The sequence below is a fragment of the Bos grunniens genome, chromosome 15 (assembly GCF_055505025.1).
Source record: "Bos grunniens cultivar Pamir isolate PY7600 chromosome 15, Bosgru_T2T1.0, whole genome shotgun sequence".
NCBI lineage: Eukaryota > Metazoa > Chordata > Mammalia > Artiodactyla > Bovidae > Bos > Bos grunniens.
This window is the reverse complement of record NC_141179.1, coordinates 28,566,218-28,589,364: the sequence shown is the minus strand read 5'-3', so window position 1 is coordinate 28,589,364 and position 23,147 is coordinate 28,566,218. Positions and strand designations below refer to the sequence as shown.

At 55.1% G+C, this 23,147-nt stretch overlaps 1 protein-coding gene across 25 annotated transcripts in view; it reads right to left on the bottom strand.

Moving 5' to 3' along the window:
* Positions 1-23,147, bottom strand: part of CEP164 (centrosomal protein 164) — a 72,142-nt gene that overhangs the window by 5,268 nt on the left and 43,727 nt on the right. For 20 of the 25 annotated variants that reach the window (XM_086339412.1, XM_086339414.1, XM_086339413.1 and 17 more), the window contains 18 exons: positions 21,612-21,695; positions 17,211-17,296; positions 16,088-16,255; positions 15,242-15,379; positions 13,385-13,522; positions 9,799-10,008; positions 6,521-6,652; positions 6,186-6,402; positions 5,182-5,259; positions 4,820-4,951; positions 4,395-4,517; positions 3,125-3,268; positions 2,592-2,675; positions 2,412-2,480; positions 1,962-2,137; positions 1,484-1,610; positions 1,070-1,098; positions 390-597 (listed from right to left, as the gene is read on the bottom strand). In XM_086339412.1, coding sequence (XP_086195538.1) covers positions 390-597; positions 1,070-1,098; positions 1,484-1,610; positions 1,962-2,137; positions 2,412-2,480; positions 2,592-2,675; positions 3,125-3,268; positions 4,395-4,517; positions 4,820-4,951; positions 5,182-5,259; positions 6,186-6,402; positions 6,521-6,652; positions 9,799-10,008; positions 13,385-13,522; positions 15,242-15,379; positions 16,088-16,255; positions 17,211-17,296; positions 21,612-21,695 — 2,343 coding nt within the window. Of the gene's footprint in view, positions 1-389; positions 709-1,069; positions 1,099-1,483; positions 1,611-1,961; positions 2,138-2,411; positions 2,481-2,591; positions 2,676-3,124; positions 3,269-4,394; positions 4,518-4,819; positions 4,952-5,181; positions 5,260-6,185; positions 6,403-6,520; positions 6,653-7,322; positions 9,737-9,798; positions 10,009-13,384; positions 13,523-15,241; positions 15,380-16,087; positions 16,256-17,210; positions 17,297-21,611; positions 21,696-23,147 lie in introns of those variants that run through there. The other 5 variants (XM_086339427.1, XM_086339426.1, XM_086339430.1 and 2 more) reach the window with 5 other exon arrangements.

Sequence of the window (23,147 nt, the reverse complement as noted above, 5' to 3'; positions counted from 1 at the left end):
TCGGCTTATGCTGAGTGTGCTCAAAAGATTTTCACTTATGAGTAAAGTCTTGAGTGTGATGGAATGGCCAAGCAATGTGGAACTTCTAGAAAATGGGAACACCACTACAACCCTGTACGTCGTCTCTGGTTACTGTGAGGCCCAAATGACTTCCTAACAGAGAGAGCATTCTGCACTGCCAGGTGAGTGTAAGGAGCTTCCATCCTTGTGGTGATCCATAACCTCCGTCTCCTGTCTGGTCTCCCTAGACTTGTCCAATGACCCTGCGCCTACCTGACCACTCACAGGGAGCCCTGGGCATGATCTGAGGGCGAGCCCAAAGGGAGGGCCAGCTTCCTGCCCCCGTCCCCCCACCCCCAACGTGGCTGAGTGCCCCCGGGGCTCCTGACCTCCTCCAGGTCCTTGCACACGTCCTCCAGGGCCTTGGTGCCTGGGGGGTCTTTGTCCGCCTCCTGAGCACTGGCCAGCTCCTGGCGCCAGTGCTGCTGGGCGGCCTTCAGAGCTGTCTGCCGCCTCCGCATAGAGCGCGACTGTTGCACGAGGAACTCTTTGGCATTGCGGAGAGCCACCCCTTCAGCAGAGAGGTAGTGCCGAGCGCTGCAGAAGGGCAGGGCAGGGGGTGGAGCGGGGACACACGCACTGTGGACTCCTGCTGTGGGTCACGAGCACTGCCCCAGCAGATGTCCAGCTTGAGCACAGACCGCAGGGCTAGGAGAGGGTGGGGACGCCGCTGCTCGAGACCCACGGCGTGGGGCACGCACGCTGTGCACTCCAGTCCTCCCACCCCGACCCTGACAGGAGCCGCACCTGAGGCCTCCAGAGACGGCCAGACTCTCCCATCAGCCTGACCCTCATGCAAGGGTCAGTCCATGCCAGCGTGCTGTGTCAGTGATCACCCTGGGCACCTTCCTGGCTTGTCACAGAAGACTCCTCAGGGCCCCAGCCCCTATCCTCAAACCAAGCCCCACTGGAGACCATGGGCCCAGATCAGTCCCCAGCCCTGACGCACGTCCTCACTCAACCATTCCTGGATCCTCAACCCAAAACAGGACAGGTTATTGGAACGCACCTGTCCAAGGATAGGTCAGTCTCCTTGCTCTGGGAAGAGAGAGAAGGATACCTCTTTAGTCTGGTTCATAAGACACACGTAGTAGAAAACACCCACTGAATATAACAACATCAGGTAACTACAGGCTCAATGGACCCTGAAGTCCCTCCTAGGGGCCCAGACAATGGTTCTGCCAGCCACCGAGCACCACTTACAGATATATAATTTGACTGATGGAGAAGTAGGGCTAGGAATGATAAGAATAGGAGACTAAAAAGTCCTAGGCAGAACAGTCAGGACCCTTCCTGGAGCCCCACCCCCCAGGGGCCCCTCCTACCCACTTCCCCCTGCTGAAGACCCATCCCTCCTGGACCTCAACCCCTCCTAGAGCCCCGCCCAACTCCAGCCACCCTGACCCTTCCAAGAGCAGCTCACCGTCCGGGGGGATCTCCTCAGGTCCTCAAGGAGGAGGTCGGGCTCCAAATGTGGGGAAGTGTTACTGTCCTTTACCTCCAGCTCTTTCAACAAGTCCTGCTTCTTCTGAGCTTGGACCTCCAGGTCGCTGTGATGGGAAATTGGGGAGTGGGGGGAGTTGGTGAGGCAGGGTCACATGCTGAAGCAGGCCTTGCAGCACCTTTGAGGACTCCTAGCAGGGAAGGGGAAGAGCCACCTCCATCCTTTCAATCCTGCCGAAGATGCTGAGGCAGGGCTGGGGCAGGGACAGTAGACCCGGGGGGCCCGGGCTAGTCACAGCCTCTTAACGCCCCCCGCAAGTCCCTACAAAACGCAGCCCCTCTGCCTGGCTCCACCTCTGCCTGCTAACTGGGCCACGAAGAGACAGAGCCCCCAAGTGGCAGAGGTCAGAAGGCAGGCGGGAGGCACAGGGGTGGCGGAGCGCAGGGGGCCAGACCACCTGACATGTTTCTGCAGCCTCTGACTCTGGGCCTGCAGCAGCTCCACCTGGGACTCCAGCTCCAACTTTCGGGCCTGAAGCTCCTCTAGGATTCTTCGGAGCTGCTGGTTTGATTCCAGCAGGTGCGTGTGCTCCTTCTTTGCCTCCTCCAGGTGCTGATGAGTGGCTGTGGCTTCCTGGGAGGCAGAAGGAAAGACAGAAGGACCTGAAGACGTGGGAGGGAGTCGATGGGGGAGTCAGAGCAGACAACGGGGTTGCACTGGGGGAGAGGCTGGGCCAGGCCCCACCCCTCCGTGGCCCCGCCCCCCAGGGTTGCCTGAGCTGGTCTCCCACAGAGAAGCTATCTGTGGGGTGCTAGCCAACAGAGTTTGGTACGTTCCCCAGGGGAATGAAGGGGCTGGGGGAGGAAGGAAGTCTAACAAGGGAGGACAGGAGAAGCAGCAGACGAACCTCATTCTCCAGCACGACCTGCCTCTGCACGTCGAGGAGCTGCTGCTTCTCTTTTCTGGCCGCTTCCTTCTGCGGAGCACAGAAGGTCTGGCCATCTGGCTGACTCCGGGCCTCTCCTGGGGGAGCGGACTTCAGGGTCAAGGGTACCTGAGAGCCTGTCCTCCGCCCCTACTCCCGCACCTGGACATCCAGCTGAGCCAATCGGGCCTTGACATCCTTGGTTCTGGTTTCAAGTTCCACCTCTAAATCTTGGAGCTTCCTTTCCTGCACGGAGTGTAGGTAGAGAGAAAGATGGGAGTGCAGCCAGTGCCCAGGCCCGAGCTGAGGGCCAGGAGGAGTTCGCGACCACGTGCCCCACACCATGTGCTCCAAGCTGGGCTGGGCTCCCCCAGCAGAGCATCACCCCTTACTTATTTCAGGGGGAATGGTGAGCAGAGGCAAAGACACCAACCCCAAGGCCTGAGGTGCACTGACCTCTGCTTCTAGTCCTGGGGTGCTCCTTGGCCCAGAAAACAAAAGAGCAAGGATGCCCCGGCTTGGGGATGGCCAGCGAGAGACCTCCCCACCCCCGAAGCCGGCAGGCCCCACCCCCCACCCCTGAAGCCGGCAGGCTCCACCCCGCCGCCGCCGCCGCCGTGGCCCCCAACACTCTTCTACCCTGGGTGGAGGGGTCGGGGAGGGCAGGCCCCAAGCACCATCAGCCCAGCGCCCACCTGCTCCCGGTGCCGCCTCCGCAGGTCTTCCAGCTGCCGGTCCTGCTCCTGCCTCACCGACTCCAGCTCTCGCTCATGGGCCCTGCGCAGGCGCTCCAGCTCTCCCGTCAGGTGCCCTAGGAGCTCAGCCCGCTGCTTCCTCTCCTGACAGAGGGTGGGGCCGTTGGTGGGAAACCACCGCGGCCCTTCTCAACCCTTTGACCAGAGCCGCCCCCTACCCCCTGCCCTGCCGCCTCAGGTCAGTAAGATCAGGGACCCCAGCAGGCCTCTAAGGCCGGCTCCTGAAGAGAGTGCCCAGGACCACGTGGTCTCAACCCCAGAAAGCCTGCACCCCCTGTCTGCTGCTGAAACAACACTGGACAGATGTCCTGAGAAATCCCTGGTGTGGACACCTGCCTCTCCTACCACTCCTCGCACACACAGCCTTCCTTCCTTAAGGGAAGGGGTCATTACTAAAATGTCACTATTTTTCAACAAGGGCAGAACTGGTTTAGAAAAGGAGTCAACTACATTTTCCTCGGGGCCACTATTTCTGCCCTGGTGCAGAGTCTGGGATACTGGTTCAAGTTTCTGGAGGTGAAGCCTCCAGCTCTGGGCTAAAGTCAGCCACCAGCCCTCGCAGTCGTTCACCCCAACGTGAGCGTGCCACTGGGTCCACTTAGTCACTGAACTTTCCCCTCCAAGCCAGAGGCTGAAGATGGGTATGTAATATCTACATATTGGTTGGCTCTTGGCAATCTATTTCCGGGAGTCCTGGAATTTCTGTAGGCCTGGAGGCACAGGGTTGGTGGTTAAAAATCGAAGGCTCTGGAGTCAGATAGTCTTGGCTTGAATCCTAGCTCCTTTACTTATCAGCCCGGGAGGCTTAAGGGAGTTGCTTATGCTCAAGTCTCAGTTTCCTCTTTTTCAAATGGAGAGAAGGATAGTACGGACGCCCCCACCCAAGGGTATTGTGAAGACTAAATGAGGTTAATGCGCAAAGAGCTCAGGATGCACCTGGCACACGGTACAGGCTCAGTACACCTCGGCTGTTATAAACAGGAGAGCAAAGTGCAGCCTGGCGGTGGGGAGGAGCAGCCCTCCCGCAATGCTCTAGTACAAAGGCAAAACTGGATTTCACCACTGCTGGGGGCCCGGGAAGGACGCTTCCCACCACCCCTGACTCCTTCCAAGGCCCTGCGGACATCTGGGAAGGACCCCAAGGGGTGGGAGTGAGTTTGCGTGTGCGCGCGCACACACACACGTGCACCAGGGGCTGCGGCCCAGTCACCTCGGCCTCGTACTGCTGCCTGGCCTCAGCCACCACCTGCTGGTGCTCCTCCTTCATCCTGTCCATCTTCCGCTCGTGCTCCCGCTCCACCTCCTGGCGCTTCTCTCTCAGGAGGCCACTGAGCTGCCGGGCAGGAGGCAGGGATGCGACATGCAGGGCTGAGGCACTTGAAGGACTCACACACGTGTGCGACACGCGCCCACCTCCCCCAGCGTCCCTACATACACACGCGGCCACACCCAGCTGCTCCACTCACGTACAGGGCACGGGGTGGAGAAGGACTTGGCCTCCAGGGAACTAAGGCATAAAAACTGAGCCCCAGCCGAGCCGTCCAAGGCAAAGCAGAGGCCCTTCGGGCCAGGACGGCTTGGCCGGCCGTCCAAGTCGCCGGGCCCCCAGGGCGAAAGGAGCAGACCGGCACTCACCTCCTGTTCGTACTCCAGCACCTGGTACACCCTGTGATGGGCTCGCTGCTCCGCCCGCCCAAGGCTCTCCTGCAGCTGGGCCTCCTCTTTCTGGTGAGCTTCCTGCATCTTCTTCTGGAGGCTGGAGACCACCTGAGGAGGCGCCCGCACCAGGGAGCGTGACCCTCAGAGGGCCCTACAGAGGCCACGGGCGACTCGCTTCCCAGGGACCCAGCCCCCATCCCCCGGGGCTGCAGGAGAGGGAAGCTAGTGGCAGGGCCGGGGTTGGGGTGGAGTTCTGCCGACCAGCCAGCCATGAAGGCTCAGAGCCCCAGGCCCAGCACACCAGGCTCTGCCTGTCAGGCAGGGCTGCCACCTCTCACCTCCCTGTGCTTGGCCTCCAGTGAGGAGGAGAGCCGCTCCAGCTCCTCTCTGTGCTCCCTCTCCAGCGCTGCTGCCGCCTGGGGTGCAACACAGGGCCTGTGAGGACCAGGGCAGGCTGGCCGGGCTCTGACTCTGGGGAGAGGAAGAGCCAGAGAGACCATCCCCAAGGCCCCTCGAGCTAAGGAGCCAAGGGGAACCACAGGCGCGTCTGTATTCCTCCAAAACAGCTGTCCCTCAAGCCTGCAAGCCATGGAGGCCAGTGTGGAGGGAAACTTTCAGTGAGGCTCGGTCATGGCCCTTCCACCCTCGGGCCTCTGGGCCAAACCACCGTACACAGGCCACACTCCTGCCTGTGAATACGGGCCAGGAGGCCTGGCGGCTCAGCACCTTCTTCCTGAGCACGTGCAGCGCAGTGACCTCCCCCGTAGGTCCCCTTGGTCTGGGAACTGACACTCCACCCAGAACCAAAACAAAACACCAGTTCCACCTGACCTACTACCTACTTCTGCCTCTTACCTAGAGACAGACCACTGGATGGGAGGGATAGGGAGTAAGGATAAAGGAGAACAAACTCCCCTGAGTGAGCCAGCCTCTTGCTCTGAGGCAGGGGAGGGAAGGAGAGAGACGAGAGGTCATCACAGGTGCCCTCAGGGACAAGGACGGGGACACTGCACCTTCGTCTCAAGACCTCTGGTCTGGTTTCAGTTCTTTCAGTCATGGAGTCTTCCCAAACCCCCAGGTCCTTTGCCTTCAAACTTCTCTGCTGCTGACAACTCCCAACAGGCCCTGGAGGGGGCCTCTGGACCCCACCGTGGAGACCAGGGCAGCATCTGCTCTGAGTCGAGCGGGCTCCACATGGGCCCAGACGGCCGGCCCAACATCTCCACGCCCTTCCTCGAAGACCCCTGTGCTGCCGGCTCCCCTGGGCGCCAAGGCTGGCTCTTGTTCTTCCTCAGCAGCCAGCCCTCCCCAGGGACACACGGGGGTGAAGGGGGGCACTCACTTCTCTCCTCTCCCCTTCCAGCTGCTCCCTCAGCTGCTGCAAGGCCCTCTCCTTCTCCACCTTCAGGGCAGCCTGCTCTCTCTTCTCCGAAGCCTCCATCTCTTCCCTGAGCTGCTCCAGGGTCTGCCTGCTTCTCTCTTCCAAGCTGGCCCTCTCGGCCTTCTGCAGAGACTCCAGCTCTTCTCGCAGCCTCTGCAGGGAAGCCTCTTGCTCGGCCCTGGGCAGAAAAGGAGGTAGGGGTGGGTCTGGGCACTTGTGTTGGTCGGGGTGCGGGGAGGGGGTGCCGAGAGGGGCGAGCCTCCGGGGAGGCCGGGCCGCCCACAGTCCACACTCACCTGATTTGGTCCGCATCGGCCTCTGAGCTGGACTGCACCTGGGCGCGGAGCCGGGACAGCCTCTGGCGCTCCTGCTCTCTCATCTGGGTCTCCTCCTCCTCGGTGGCTCTCTGCAGCTGCTCCTTCAGGGAACTGCAAAGCAAAGGCAAGTTTGCTGGCGGGACCACAGGCCTTCCCCTTTCTACACCTAACCCCTGGCTCTCAGCCTCCAAAAGCCTGGAGCCTGCTTGTGAAGCTTCCTATGTCTTAAGAACAAGCCTAACCTCAGCTTCTGGGTCCTGCTGCCTTTAATACCTCCCAGGGCGAGAGGGGCTATGAACTCCACCTGCCCTTTGCCACAGGAAGCAGATCATGAGCTCCATGATCCCAAAATAGCATTTCTGCAAAAGGGTCTCCTCTGCAACCAGGTGGGAGGGCATTTACTCAAGGTTGGATCCAGTCTGACCCCAACCCAGCTCTGGCCACATCACATGAGCCAGCACCTCCAAACCCCACCACACTCCTCCCTGCCTCCTGGCCTTTGTTCAAGCCAGCTCTCCCATCGAGAATCCCCTTTCCTACCTGACGAACCCATGTTCCATGTTCAACGCCCAATTCCCTTCTCTCAGAGAAGCCTTCCCAACTCTCTCCAAGCTCACCAATCCCCTTTCAGCTCCCATCACGCTTTATATGAGGACCTTTCTTATCCATGCCGCTCTCAGCTCCCATCACGCTTTATATGAGGACCTTTCTCATCCATGCCACTCTCTGCCACGCATAACATCACACCATAATTCAGCCTCTGTATGTGTGTTTTCCTTACAAGTGTGGGAGCGTCTCCAGAGGAGCAATCTTGTCTTAAAATCTGCTATCTCCCAAGTGCCAAGCACAGTAACAGAAATGGAAGTAGGGACTCCATGAATGCTGGTTGAATTTGGGCAGTATCACCCAGGCCCAAACTACAAGCAAGTTATCTGTAAGGGGCCCCTTATTCACAGACCGAGATGGTGACCATCTCATCCCAAGCAGACAACCCTCGCGGCCCCCACGTGACCAGGGGCTGTCATATGACCAGTGCTGCGCACTCAGGGAGTTCAAAGCCTGAGAAAAACATGATTCAGAAGACAATCTCTCAGAAAAGCTTCTGCAGTGAATTCCAGAGCCAGAAAAGACTTTGGATCATTTTCTATTTTCAGCTATCAACACCACTGCTTTCTTCCGTAATGACAGAAAATTTAAAGATTCTTCCTGCTAGATTCCCCCAGAAACCCTTCCTCTTTGTCCCAAGGCTAAATTTTACACATATCACCACAGAATGGAAGGGTCTTTAGCAGTTAAGTCCTGCATTTTACAATGCTCTCCTCTCTTCATCTTACAACTAAACTCAGTCTCTTTGTTTTGTAACTAAAGAAACTTAAGCATCAGCCCGCCTGCCTGCCTTCTCATTCAAGAAATATTTGCTACAAGGTCAGTTGTGGCTTCCAGAAATTTCTACCAAGTGGTAATTTCCCAGCAGAGAGGAGACCCTACCTCTCAGAAAGGCTCATGTATAAATAGAAACAGGGTTCTCATGACAAACTACTTTGAAGAGAGCCAGGCAAGGCACTGCCCACAGAGAAATCACTTAGTCAAGACCACAAACGCTGTACTGATTTTAGTTGAAAATACAACCAAGAACCAGCTTTTATTGAGCAACTATCGTGTTTCAGGCCCTGAATCAGATACTTTCAACAGGCTGGTTTTCACTACAACTTAGGAGGGCTCTGGGAGGCCCCTCTGAAGTTGGGGGTTCGGGAAGGGACAGGAAGCTGTCAGCACAGCCCAGGGTGGCCAGGGAGAGAGAGGAGCCTGGTAGGGAGACATCACCAGGATTTCTTCCTAGGCACTGCCTCTCAAGGTAAGCTGAGTTGCACTCTGTTTGGGAGGCCCCCTACCCCAAGTTCCAGGCAGCTGGAAGAGGAGGATGCCTGGGACCATCTATTCTTTGGGATGCTCTCTGGCAGGGGGATCCAGGAGGGCTGACATAGGATGAACCCTGGTCAGCAGAGCCTGTGTTGGGCTAATGAGGGAGACTGTCCCCAAACCTCTGGGCAGTTGGGTGCTGGTTTTCTCTTAGTTTCTCTAAATTAACCATAAATATTTTATACAGTCTTTGCCATGTATGATATAAAAATAGTAAGTCTACAGCACTTTGGGATCTTCTGTCCAAGAGGACAAGATTTAACCTTTAGTTTAACTGCCAAGTAAGTGAAACATATTAACGTCTTTTTGTAGCACTTTCCCCAACCTGGGACTGTGACAGAGATGGTTTATTACCCTCTCAGTATCCATTCTCCCACTTTTCTTTACTAAAAGAACCCTAATTTTATTTTCTCAGGCCCAGAGACCAGCTAAAGGATTACATTCCTCAGTCAACTTTGCACCCTTTGCAAGCAGGAGTGGCCAGTGAGATATAAACAGAAATTATTGGGTAAAGTTCCCATCAAAGTGCCTTTGAAGGGACTGAATGAGCTAGAAGGTGCCCCTATACTTCCTGCCTGGAACACAGATACGATGGCTGGAAATCCAGCAGCTACACTGGACTGTAAAGAGAGCCTGAGAGTAAAACTCAGCGCTGAAGATGACAGAAGGATCAAAGGACCCCTGGTGATGCTTTACTGTGGAGCCATCATGCCAGCCCTCACCTGCCTTTTCCTATAAAAACCATAACTCCAGCACAGAAGCACACAATCCTACACAAACAGGCCCAGCCTAAGCCTATGTGCTGCATTTGTTGAGGGCCTGCCTGTCATGTACTTAAAGAGTAGGAACCCAAACAGAAACTTCTGGGTCCTGGGTAAGAGCACCTCACACCCTATCACATGCTGCATGGTGCAGCCAAAGTAAAAAAATAAAGAATAGTGTTTAAAAAAAAAAAAGAAACAGGCTCTGGAGACAAACTGCCCAGACTGTTAATCCAGGCTCTGCTGTTTATGAGGCTCCACACCTTGGACAAGCTACTTAACCTTCCTGTGCCTCAGCTCCCTCATCTATATTATAAATTCCACAAAACAGACTTGATGACAGAAACTCATAAGGGCCATTCCCAAGGACTCAACGAATTAGCAGACACAAAGCACGTGGATCAGAGTAATCTCTCAAAAAATACCGGCCATCCCCATTACTATCATGCCTCTCAAGTCCCTTCCCAAGAGAGGAAAGGCACAGGTCTTGGCCACGGAGCCCACCCCTCCTCCACCCGGGCCACAGAGGAGTCATCCTGGAGGGGCAGCCAGGGTGGCTGGGCCCGGCGGCAGGACCTGAGCGCCTTCTCTTTCTGCTGGTGAAGTTGCAGGGCCTCCGCCTCCTCCTCCCGACACAGCTTCTCCCGCAGCCGCTGCATCTTCTCTTGTTTGGACTCCAGGAGCCGTGTCTGTTCTTGCTCGAGTTCTCGGGTCACCGCCTCGTCCGTGGCCTCCAGCGCGGCCTCTGAGAGCTGCTCCCGGGGAGCTGCGGGCTCTGCAGATCGCCTGCCAAGGGCAGGAGCAGCGTTTCACTCAGTTTACTGCTCACCCACCTTCTGGCACCAGGGTTTATACAGATACTGAACACCCCACATGGAGCCCTAACGGAGGGCCCCTGGTCAGGAGTCGCACGTGCACGTCAGGTCGCCCGAGGGCGAGCAGCAAGGCTACCCTCTCGAACACAGGGGCAGCGTCTGTTCCACAGCAGCGGCCCCCAGCCTTTTTGGCACCAGGAACTGGTTTCATGCAAGACAATTTTTCCACAAACCAGGGGTGCGCGGATGGTCTGGGGATGATTCACATGCTTTACATTTACTGTGCACTTTATTTCTATTATTACTGTATCAGCTCTGGCTCAGGTCCTCGGGCATTAGATCCTGGAGATTGGAGACCCCTGCTGTATACAATAAGCCCCACTGTGGCTGTGTGAGGGAGGGCCTGAGTGTCTAAGGAGCGGGGTGACACATAGGAGGCCCTCAGGGGACTGGGTAGGTTGTGGCCCGAGTGAACACCCCGAGACATGGCTCAGGAGCTGGCGGCAAGAGAAGAGGGCAAACTTCTGTCCCTCATGGACTCCTCCCGAGTGGGTTTCATGGCCCTGGTTCCGTCTCCTACCAGGGATCTCCCTATTACTTGAGGCTCATGCCGGCAGTTTGGGAAGTCCCCAGAGGCTACTCCCTGACTCTCAAAACTGAACAGAGGTCAATGCTTACGAGCCGGCAGGAGAAGCAGCAGCATGTCTCCTAGCCCTGGGGCCCAGAATAGTCCTTGGAGGCCCAGGAATGCGCAACCTCTTTCCACAATGCCAAGGGAGCCAGGCAGGAGACCCTTCCCTAAGCCAGAGTAGCAGGGGCACATCTGAAATGCCAGACTCTGTATCTCCTCAACAGTGCCACAACTTCATCTGCTTAGAGTGAACTCACCATGTGGAAATGGGTAAAAGGAATTCTAACTGGGATGCAAAAGGGAGGTGGTTAGATAAGAACAATGGGATTGGTCAAAGAGATGTCTACAAAGTCATGAAGGCTGTTCTGTTGAGCATATTTTGGCTCTTGAAGGAAATAGCCAAAGAGAAACCCCAAGAACATTTTAAGCAATGGAAACATAAGTGGGATAAAGTATTTTGCTTCCCAGAGTGGCTTTCCTAAAGCCAAGGATGCGTGTGCAGGCCCAGGTCCTTAAATCTTACATTAGAAATTGGTCTGGCCACCCAAGCACCACCTTCTCCTGCGATGCTCAGCCTGTGGCAGGCCTGGCCCCACGGCCGAGTGGACCACAGCAGCATGCAGGCGGGGGGTGAATCAAGGAGGGGTGGGGCCAGAGTCCGAGAAGGGGAGCCAGCCTGCAGGGGATGCAGAACCCCCTCCGCCCTCAGCCCCCGCTCTGCAGCAGATGGAAGGCGGCGGGTGGGATCAGACTAGCAAAGCAGAAGGAAATGAGGGCTCTGGAATTCCCTTCCAGCCCCTTGAGGCCAGAGACTGAGGAAACAGACAAAAGGCTACCAAAGTGTCTGAAATACCATTAAGATCCTTCCTAAAATCGTGACTCAAACCAGAAACGGTCCTGACCTCTGTCTTCAGCCCCCTTCCGCTCCCAAGCCCATCTCCCTCCTTCCAATTCCTGCTTTCTCTCAGTCCCCTGATGCAGCCCAGACTGATGCAGATGTAAGATGTAGCCACCACCTCCTCTGAGAATCCTGCCTGGCAAAGAGCCTCCTCCCAACCCTGCCACCGCCGCAGCTCTCCGCCTCATCAACCCTCCAACTCATTTCCAACCTGAGCTGAAAACATCTTTTTTTCCCTGAGATGGTACCTTTTAATGTCTCCCTCCCCTGTGGGCTGCAGAGCTATGTGGGGCCCTAGGGACCGATGCTGCGGAGAGATGCACACCAGCCGGCGTGACAGCACGCACCCAGGCTGCATGCACCGCTGAGCCTGCCTGCATGCCTGGCATGCAGGCAGATCGGGGCTGCTTTTCAGCGGGCCTCTTCACCGTGTCCCTGTTTTCAAGACTGAGTATCCCAAACTCCCAGCTTAGGTCCAACGCAGTCAACAGTGAGCCTGAAAGATCTATGACACGCCTGGGAGGTCAAAGCCTCCAGGGGAAGAGGCAGGTCTGATTTCTAGGCCACTCCTCAGGTATCACCATCAGTGAGACCCAGTTTCCAACAGCGAGTGGCCTAGACGAGGCTCAGCAGAACATGTTTCAGGCTGCCGGCCGAGTTACTCTGAGACCTATATGAGGGAAAGCGAGGAGGGACAGGCAAGGAGGGAGGAGAGGGAAGAGGGCTGTGGTACCCACAGTCCTGACATGGCTGTGCCACCACTAAAACTCAGATCACTATCAGGGATTCTGTCTCCACTAATTTTCAACCCAGTGGTTTTTTTTTTTTTTTTTTTTACCTTTTATTTTACACTGAAGTGTTAGTTAGCCCCTCAATTGTGTCCGACTCTTTGCAACCCCATAGACTGTGCCGACCAGGTTCTTCTATTCTCCAGGCAAGAATACTGGAGTGGGTAGCCATTCCCTTCTCCAGAGGATCTTCTTGACCCAGGGATCAAACCCAGGTCTCCTGCATTGCAGGCAGATTCTTCACCGTCTGAGCCACAAGGGAAGCCCATTTTATATTGGTAATCAATTAACAGTGCTGTGACAGTTTCAGGTGGATAGCAAAAAGACTCAGCCATACTCCCCTAAACTCCCCTCCCATCCAGGCTGCCACATAACACTGAGCAGAGTTTCATGTGCTATACAGTAGGTCCTTGTTGGTTATCCATTGTAAATATAGCAGCATGTACCTGTCCATCCCAAACTCTCTTAACTATCCCTTCCCCACAACCATAAGTTCATTCTCTAAGTCTGCGAGTGTCTTTCTTCAGCGTGGTGGTTTTAATACATTTGCCTTCTCTCTCTACAAATACCTCAAGAAGGATGCTGGGAAGACAGAGGGAAGGATACGCTTATTTCCCAGACCCAGGCCTTCCAGCCATACAGCACACACAGCAGTGGCTGCTTGCTGGACCTGCCTGCACTCTGACCTCCCTGTGCTCCTAACTCCTCCTGATTCAGCTTGACAACATCCGTGCAGGTGACAGACCCTCCTAACCATGTTTTTTATTCTCTATATTTTACAGTGTTACAATATGTGAAGAAGTTGGCTGGTCAAGGAGAGGGTGCCCCTCCCCGGACCAGGCAATCCTTATAGACAGCAAAGGGAATATGTCTTTCCTAAGCAAACCCACCCTACCATCTCCTAATCTATTTCTCATGCCCTAGATCACCCAGGGCCGGGCCCCAGGCAACCAGAGACCATGCCCAGAGCCCAAAGCCGTTGAAAATTATCCAAACTGCACCCCCCCCACACACTCGCTCGAGTACTCACCCCGCCTCACCCATTGCATCCCACGAAAACCCCAATAACAACTCCGGGTCATGCTCTTCCTTCTCGCTTCTTTCCCCTCCTGACCAGCTCTGGTCCTTCCCCACGTGGCTCCGCCTGGCATGGCATGCCCTCTTCTCTCTGGAAATATAAGGAATAAATTCTTCTTTCAGTGGCATCGGCCTCTCGGTGTTGTCACTCAGTCACCTCTGCAAATTAAAATTCCATGGATACAAATGAGGCACAGAGTCACTCCCCCGCGAAACCCAGAGAACAAATCCATTCCTAAGGCAGCTGTAAAGGTCAATAGCAAGGAAGTTCTAGAGCCTGAGAAGAGTCCAGGAAAGGAGCAGAAGACATCTCCTAAGAGCACCATGTGAACTGAAACTGGGGTCAAGGAGAGGCCGGCCCAGCGGGGACAGCCTCGCAGGGACGGGAGGAGACACACAGAGAGGAGGGCTTGTCAGCCTGGGTGGCCAGGAGGAGCCTCACTGCCCAACTTCTCTCCCAGAAGCCCTGGGAAAACGCCCTCTGACCCCTGACCTCTGCCCAGAGGGTCCTGTTTCTGAAGCCCGGTCACCTCCTGTCCTCATCATAAGCACCCTGATCCGGCTGTCCACAGCCACCAAGGGTCCCTCCCCTACATCACTCCTTCAGCACCACATAGCGCTACAGGAGAGCATGCGTTCCTGGGTCCCTCCAGCCCTTGGTGACACTTGCTGTGAGTAATCAGCGCATGAACCTGTCTCTGCTCAACAATCAGCCCCAATCCTGAAGACTCTTAATCCTTCTGTACTGCTCAGCTCACAAGCAGGAAAAACTGTATCACCCTGAAACCCTGACACCACGCAGGGAAAAGACACAGTGGCTGCAGACCAGGAGAAAGAAGTCAAGGGCTCCAGAGACTAGAATCTAGATCTAATTCTGCAATCAACTAGCAATGTGACCTTGGGCAAATCCCTTTGCCCCTCTGAACCTCAGTTTCCTCATCTGTAAAAGAGGTGAGGGGGGAGAAGAGCTAAAAGGTTTCTAAGTTTTAGAAGTGTAACAATGTAGGTGCGCTGTGAACCCAGGCACAAAAGAGCTATATTGTGTAGTGGATAATTCCATTCAAATGAAGTTGGGAACAGGAAAAATGAATCTATGCGACAAGCCAGAAGAGTGGTGACCTGGGGCAGGTGGACTAAGAGGAAAGGAGCCCAAGGAAGCTTACAGGAGGGGTGGAAATGTTCTCAAAGATCTGGGAGGTTATGATACAGTGTGTGAAAAGTGTTAGTCACTTAGTCATGTCCGGCTCTTTGCAACCCATGGACTGAAGCCCACCAGGCTCCTCTGTCCATGGAATTTACAGGCAAGGATACGGGAGTGGGTAGCCGTTCTCTTCCCCAGGGGATCTGCCTGACCCAGGGGTTGAACCCAGGTCTCCTGCATTGTAGGCAGATTATTTACTGTCTTGAGCCACCAGGGAAGACTGTGACATGGTGCATATGTATATAAACATTCACTGACTTGTACAATTCACGTGTACATACAACCAGGTACATAAATACCTTAATAATTTTTTAAAGGAAAACAGGGCTTGACAGAGCAGAAAACGCGGTTGACCAGGTTTCTGCTAAGGACCCAGAAGGTACTCTGCCCCCTCGCTTCCAGCCTCATACCCTAGGTTTTGACGAGGGGAGCCCTGGGGGCTGCTTAGGGGTCAAGGCTGCACACAGAACCAAGGGTACACTCACTTTCCCCCCACTCCACTCCTTGAGCCAGGGCCAGAGCACCCTCTCCCCACCACCCAAGACGGGATGGACACTAAAGCAATCCACACAACGGAGGACAGGGACAGACATGGAAACTGGCCCTTACACCTCTGGAGAGCCTGGCGGGGTGGGGCTGACCGCCACCTTCTCCTTGGGCTCTTCCTGCCCAGGGCCCGGCCCCTCGGCCTGGGGACGCCATTCTTGGCCCCTCTCGTGGGCAGCAGGTGGGCTTGGGAGCGCCTCCCTTGACAACAACAAGGAAGGAACTGCGTTAAAGCCAGAGGAAGGTGAGAGGCTCCAGGTGTACCCCGCTTGGGGCCCAAGAGCTCTGATGGGGACAAGGGAGGAGGCAGCCCCAGCAACATGTGCCATCTCAGGCCTCGGGTCTCAGCTCCGCTCCCCACCTCCCCACACAGCAGGGGCTCCGTGGGTGCTGCTGCTCTGCCTCCCCAGTGATTCATTTCAGCCAGGTGAGCTCTAAGGCCGGCGTCTTTCTCTTCCTGGGGGAAGCCCGGGGCACTGCACCTCCCTGACCTGGGGCCCAGCACTAGCAGGGCTCCCTCCACCCCCAGGGCTTGCTGAATGACCAGCGGTGGGATGATCATGGGGAAGAAGGGAGCTGGCAGGTGGGGACCAGGAGACATGGCCACACCCCGGCCGGAACAGCCCAGCCCGGGTGACAGCAGACTCTGCCCTAGCCCCTGCCAGGGGGTGGCTGGGTCAGAAGAGACACTTCCTTGTGCCAGAGTTTCTAAGCTCCCCTAACCAGCCTGTGCACCCCGACTGTAGCTGCAGGCTGCAGACTAGGAAGAGGCAGATTTCCTCAGTTCATATGAAGCACTAACCAGAGACCTCCATTGCTGCTGCTTAGGCTGCAAACCCACCCCCTGCTCTCCCCACCTCTCCAGACCCACTGCCCCCCAACCCTGGGAGGCTTCCGGCCGGACCTTACCTCTGCAGGGAAACAGAGGGTGGTGGGCTGCCCAGAGAGCCCTCCTCAGGCTCCGCTGCCTCCTTCCACTCAGGCTGCCCCTCTGGGGCCTGTGGAGGCCCTTCGTCAGTGGCCTGGCTGTGAAGGAGACTCTGGAGCCGCTCCTCACGCAAAAGAGGGGGAGATAACCTGAGCAGAGAGCAGAGTCATTGCCTCCACTCAAACAGCAGCAGAACTGCAGAGTGGAGTACGTGGACCCAGGTCCATGCCTCCTCCGGGCTGGACCCCAGTCCTGGCCCCACCTCCATGGAGGGCAACACAGCCAGAAAAGCAGGACAGAGAAGCTCCCTACTGAGCTCGCCCTCTGCCTGGACTGGACTCAGCCCTCCCAGGTCATGGGCTGCATTTGCGTGGCCCAGGAGTGACATCTGGGCACACTCACAGGTGTATCTATCCCCATCTCTGGGGTCTGGGAGTTGGCGAAGTGATGGAAGAATTGAGCAGAAAGAGGGAGAAAGATAGAAGCCAGCCTCAAATGATCACTCTATAGAAAATGCATGAAGCTGTAGCTTTGGGGAAGTAAAAATGCTGATAGCTTTTAAAGGTTCAAAAAGTAGAATGACCACCCCCTTCCCCTGCCAGGGTGGCAACCCTTCTCTTTCATGGGCCCAGGCCTGAGAAGCTGGAAGCCCCTGTCTCTCAATCACACAGACATACACACACAGACACATATACACACACAGACACAGCTGCAGCCATTTCTGGTGTGGCGAGGCGTGGCTCAGAGCTCTGAGCTGCAGCACCAATCCTCTAGCGTGGTCCCCCAGACCTCTAGCAGACTATCCAGCCCTGACCCATGACCAAGGACACACGAGGTTGACCCAATCGGGTGAAGAGGACAGAGCCCTGGCCCCACAACGGTGCTGTGGGCACAAAGTCCCACCAAACGCTGCAGCAGTACCTCCCACTTCTGTCTTGGTTTGCGTGATGCGCACACACACACAAACTCTGCAAGGCCATCCAGTCAGTTCATCACCTGCCTTCAGACAGGAGCACACTGAGACACGCAGACCAAAGGCAGGAATTCTGGCCCCAAGTCCACGGCATCCCAAAGTCCCCAAGGGCCGCCTCCCACACACGGTACCTCTCCGAGCCTCCAGACTGCTTGCTCTGCAGCTCCTCTTGGCTGGACTGGCTGGCATCCTTGTCTTCTCTTCCCAACCTCTGGGCCTGCAGACAAGTAGCAGTGGAAAGTGCACACTGGGGTGGGGGTCTGTACTGACGCCCATGCCAGGAGGGGGTGCTGAGAGGTGGCTCTTGGTGAGGGAGGGCCACTTGGGATGCAGAAGAGAAGGCCTGTCTGCTGTACAATGAAGCCCCTGCGGCCCTGGCTAAGCCCCCAGGCTCACAGCTGCTCCCAGAGCCGGCCTTGCTGCCCTGGGGAGGATGAGTCAGACAACACAGCCAGTGCAGGCAGAGTCAGAAGCCACAGGCTGAAGGAGGACACACAAGAAAAAGAAAATCCTGCCTCCTGCAGGTGGAAACATTCACTGCCAGCTGCAGAGAGAAAGCAGACACGTCTGTGAACACCCCAAATCCACGGGCTCCCAACCGCCAGAGCCACCGATCATCGGGAATGCTGAAATTCAGTGAGCAGGACTGGGGACGGCAGACAAAGTGCATCAAAGAGGGAGGATCCTGGAAAGATGGAGACGTGGTGAAACAAGAGACAGCTATACTCCAGATGAGAAGGGCACTGCGAGGGCAACCTGAAGGGAGGAAGATGGAGCGCTCCTTTGTACCATTCTGAGATCCCCCGACACCCAGGTGCCATCAGTACACAATGATGTCCCCTTCCTAATCAGGAATTATACCTGCCAGACAGTGCAAAGAAGAAACGAAGAGAGTCAGCCCCAAACCTCATTTTAAAGTTTGGGTGTCGGGGCAAAGTTAGCAAGCTGGTGAAAAGGACTATTCTTAATACATTCACCAAATTTCTGCAGGGGTAAGGTTACAGGGGTGGAGCACTGCTGTCAGCCTGGACTTAACCCTTAGTTCCAGCACCTCCTCCACTGCAAAATGGGATCACAGGGCTTCCCTTGGATTTCCTCGGTGGCTCCATGGTAAAGAATTCGCCTGCAGTGGAGGAGACGCAAGAGGCATGGGTTCGATCCCCAGGTTGGGTGGCTCAGTGGTAAAGAATTCGTCTGCCAGTGCAGGAGACACAGGTTCCGTCCCTGAACCGGGAAGATCCCACACACCCAGAGTAACTAAGCCTGCGCGCCACAACAATTGAGACTGTGCTCTCGGGCCCAGGAGCCACCACTACTGAAGCCCCCGCGCCCTAGAGCCCGTGCTACCTGCAACAGGAGAAGTCACCGCAATGAGAAGCCCACACGCTGCAGCTAGAGAGGGGCCCCTCTCGCCGCAACGAGAGAAAAGCCCACACAGCAACGAAGACCCAGCACAGCCAAAGATAAATAAATAAAATTATCTTTTAAAAAATGCAATAGCGAACCACAGTGTACAGGGCTTCTAGTGGGGCCCAACTCCGGCCCAAAAAAGGCAGGCCACAAACACAGCTCTCCTCACACTCCTCCTCTTCTCCCCCAGCCTGGGGGTAAAAAAAAACAAAAGACACCCAGCTTCGCCAGTGCCAGTCCCCATCCTAGGACCTGTACTCCTTCCGTCACATTCACAGGGGCCCCGTCTGTCCCGGACCACGAGGGTTAACAGGAGAGGTGGGGCTGGAGACAGCCCACTCCATCTTCCCCGGCGGGGTTCCGGCCGGGCTGGCACACCTCCGTGTCCCCAGCCCCGTGCCCGCAGCCCCCCACGCCTCTCCACTGGCAGCCTGAGCCCCGGCAGCTGTGGCCGACTCTGCCATCTGGATGGGTGAGGAAGGGCAGGGTCTGAACTAAAAGCCAGCTCCCCCAAATTACATTAAAAATAGAAACGCTCCCTGGGAGTGCCTCCCGGTGCCCGCAGCAGAAGGGCTCCCTGCCAGCGCTGCCATTCCTGATCGCATCAGCCGGGCAGAGCCCACAGACAATGGCGGGGCGGGCGTCCTTCTCCTGCCCTGCCTCCTCCCCTTCCAGGACTCAACTTGCAACTTGTCTTCCCTACAGATCACACCACACTCAGCAGAGAGCACCCGCCTCCCACAGGCCAATCTATTTCACAAACTAAAATATAAGATGGGTAACAAAGTACAGTGGTCGTAATAAACATTGAGGGGCTGAGCCCTGAATCAGAAAGGATGAACTGCAGACAATGTCTGTTTCCTTCTTGATTCACCTTTCTGCTAGAAATTCAACCAGTCCTGAGCCAGAGAAAAGGGGATACCTTGGGCAAGTACCCACACAGAGGCCCTTTGAGCAGAGTTCTACTTGCTCCCTAGAACTTTCTGCCCCAGAAAGGGAGTCAAAGGAACCAGACAAGGCCATCAGGCACGTCGGCACTCTTCAGAACGAGGAGACACATGTCTGTTCTAAGCCTCTGGCTTAAGACTGCTCAAGATACCCCTTCCCTAACCTAAACTCAGCTCTGGGGTTTTGTTTTTGTTCACGATTCAGTCTTCACTTAAGTAAATCACAGGAACTTCCCTGGTGGTCCTCTCTTTTCAAAAGCCTCCCAAGGAAATCTGTCTTTTTAAAAGCCCCCGAAGTGCTTCCCTTGTAGCTCAGCTGGTAAAGAATCCGCCTGCAATGCGGGACACCTAGGTTCGATCCCTGGGTTGGGAAGATCCCCTGAAGAAGGGAAAGGCTACCCACTCCAGTATTCTGGACTAGAGAATTCCATGGACTCTATAGTCCATGGGGTCGCAAAGAGTCGGACATGACTGAGTCGGACACGGCTGAGTGACTTTCACTTTCTTTCACTTAAGGATTCTAATATTGGCCAGATTTTAGAGTCAGAGCAATGGAAAATCACCTTGCCTGGCCAACTCGGTAACTTTCCCACTTACCTGCTGCCAAAGGTACCTCACCAAAAACTGCTCCAAACCCTTCCTGACGAACACCACCTGGCCTTGTCTATGCCTTTACAGACCTCCAATGCTGCAAACGGAGGGCAGGCAGTGATGGGGAGAGATCCAGTGTCCAGCAGGGACCCGGTGGCTAGGCAGTGGCCCAGGAAGGCTTATCAGCCAGAGCTGAGAGGAACATGTCAGGCTCCAATCAACCAGACTCACAACTCTACCCTGACTCAGGACCAGCTTCACTAAGGGCTCCCAGGCTTGATTCACATTAAATACCTTGTTTGTTTCACCCAAATCAAATGCCCCCTCAAACCTGCAGAGACTGCATGTCAGAACCTCTCTCCTCTCAATAATCCCACAGAGGAGGCAAAAATGATGTTGGCATTTATGTTTTAGATCTTTTTAAGGATGGACATTCCAGCCGGTCTAAAGTGATACCTCATTGTAGTTTTGATTTGCATTTCTCTAATAATTAATGATACCGAGTACCTTTTCATGTATTTGTTGACCATCTGTCTGTCTTCTTTGAAGAAATGTCTGTTTAGGTCTTCTGCCTATTTTTTGATTGGGTTGTTTGATTTTTTGGTTATTGAGCTACATGAGCTGTTTGTATATTTTAGAGATTAATCCCTTGTCAGTTTTGTTTGCAAATATTTGCTAGTGTTTCACCATGATATTGGTGCTTGTTTTGAGAAAAAAAAAATCATTTTAGTCATGTTAAATAAATGGCTTCCTTAATGCTATTATTTTTAGAAATCAATATTAAATTTATCAAATACCTTTTGATTTCAAAGTGATCAGAAGGTTTTATCCTCTGGTTCACAGATATCATGAAATATATTTAGAAGATTCATAATATTAAACCATCCTTCAATACTAAAAAAAAATTAAAAAATGACGTTGGCTTCAAGCTCCTTGCACATAGGACCTGTGTCTGAGTCATCTTTATCTCCTACTCTGGGTTCAACGACACCCATGCCTGCCCAGAGCTTACATCTGGCAGGGGAGACAGAGAACCAGAAAACAAAAGCAGGAGCACTCAGGGAAGCAGAGGGAAGGGCCGATTCATCCTTCATGGAGGAGGTGACATCAGAGGTGGGCCTCCGAGACCAAGAAAGAGCTCTCAGGGCACAAGGGGAGGCAGCTGGCAGGGGGGTGGTAAAGCGGTGGACGGTGTTGCCCCAGGGAATGGTGAGCGGTGGGCACAGCCAGGGCATGGCAAGTGGGCTGAGGACATGACTGCAGAGGTTGAATGGGCCAGGTTAGGAAGTGCCCTGAAATCCACAAGCTGCACAGTGCTTTTTTGCACAGGCGCAAATGGTCGGCCCTCAGGTGCTAAATGAATAGATGAAGAGACAAAAACAGGGAGAGGGGGTGCAGGGAATGCCCTTAATTCACAGCAGCAACAGACCACAAACACCAGAAGCCCCATCGCAGGCACCGTCAGGGCCTTCCCTTGATGAACCAGAAGGGAGAGAACTCTCAGAAATGCACCCTGGGATGGGCAGGCCTCAGCTCTTGATCATCCCCAAAATGAGGCCCCAGCCCAGCCCCAGAGAGACTCACCTCCCACCGGGCTCCATCCAGGACGGAGGAGTGCACGTCCATATCCAGCAGGCGCTCTGAGATCTGGCTGCGGAAACCGAAGCCCTGGAGATGGCGGAGACAGAGAGGTCAGCTCTCCCCCAATCACGGTCAGTGCCCACCAGAGATCAGGGCCTCTCCTCCACCCCCACCTTCCAGAAAGACGCCTACTACGTGCCAGACACTGTGCCAAGCATTCCAACACCTACTCACTAACCTCATCTTTAAAATAACATTGGGCTTCCCTGGTGGCTCAGACAGTAAAGAATCTGCCTACAATGCAGGAGACCCGGGTTCGATCCCTGGGTCAGGAAGATCCCCTGGAGTAGAAAATGACAACCCATTCTTGCCTGGAGAATCTTATGGACAGAGGAGCCTGGCGGGGCTACAGCCCATGGAGTCACAAAGAGTAGGACATGACGGAGCGACTAACACTTTTGCTTTTCTTCCAAATAATTCTGTTACTAGATGGAAAGGTATGTGGTAAAGCAACTACGGTATACTGCTCACTGCAGACTCTAGGGAGTGAGTATGTAGGTATTTGCTATAAAATTCTTTTAATTTTTCCATACAGTTGAAATTTTTCATAATCGAATTACAGGGGAAGAAAGTAACCCAAAGAGACTGTCCTCTTATTTTTATCTCGCAGAGTAGGAAGCCGTTTGAGAGCCCATGTAACTTGCCCAAGGTCACGCATCTGTTAAGCAGCAGGGCTGGGGGTCAGATGTGCCCTGGGCCAACTCCAGAGCCCAAGCTTTTTGCCTGACACGTGCTGCAAAGCACGTCACTTTCCAGCTGTCTCTCCCTCCTGGCGTCCGACAAGAGGCCTAAGTGCCCAGGTCTGTGGGCAGGTAGGAAACAGGGCCTGCCAGGCCCCTCCCAGCGCGTTCTTTCCCCTTCCCATACAGGTGCCCCTCTGGACAATGGGGATGGATCAGCACCACTTTCTCCACTGGCTTCTCTTTGGGATGGACAGCAAGGGCCCACGCAAGTGCCAGCTCCCCACTGCCCTCTGGCTGCTGCAGAGCCAGGACCCCTCCCCCTCCGAAGCCAGGAGCCCCACTGGGCTAGGTGATGGATTGCTACCCGACAGCATGCTAACAGGGACAGTTCTGTCATCAGCCCTGATGAATGGCAGGACGCCCAGCCAAGGTCTGGTCCTGCTGGCTGTGGCTTCCTCCACCCACTCCCGTAAAGAAGAAAAATGCTGACAGACACACTCCTCCACAGGGCGACTCCCTGAGAAGGGCCAGGGCCCTTGCTTCAGAGAGCTCTGTGGCACAGTGACTCTTCATGATGGTTTCTGCCAACAGTGACTTTGCCTCCTCTCCCTGGCTTGTGGGTTTTCTTTGTGGATGACATTTTCCTTTCAGCGTGAGTTCTACTCCACTCAATGCAGCTGCCATCTGGCTCCTTAAGCCCATGGCTCAGCGAGGGGCTTGAGCGCACAAGCCTCCTAATTCCTCTGCACCCCTTCGTATCACTACTGCTCATCCCTGACCCTCTCCCACTAATCCC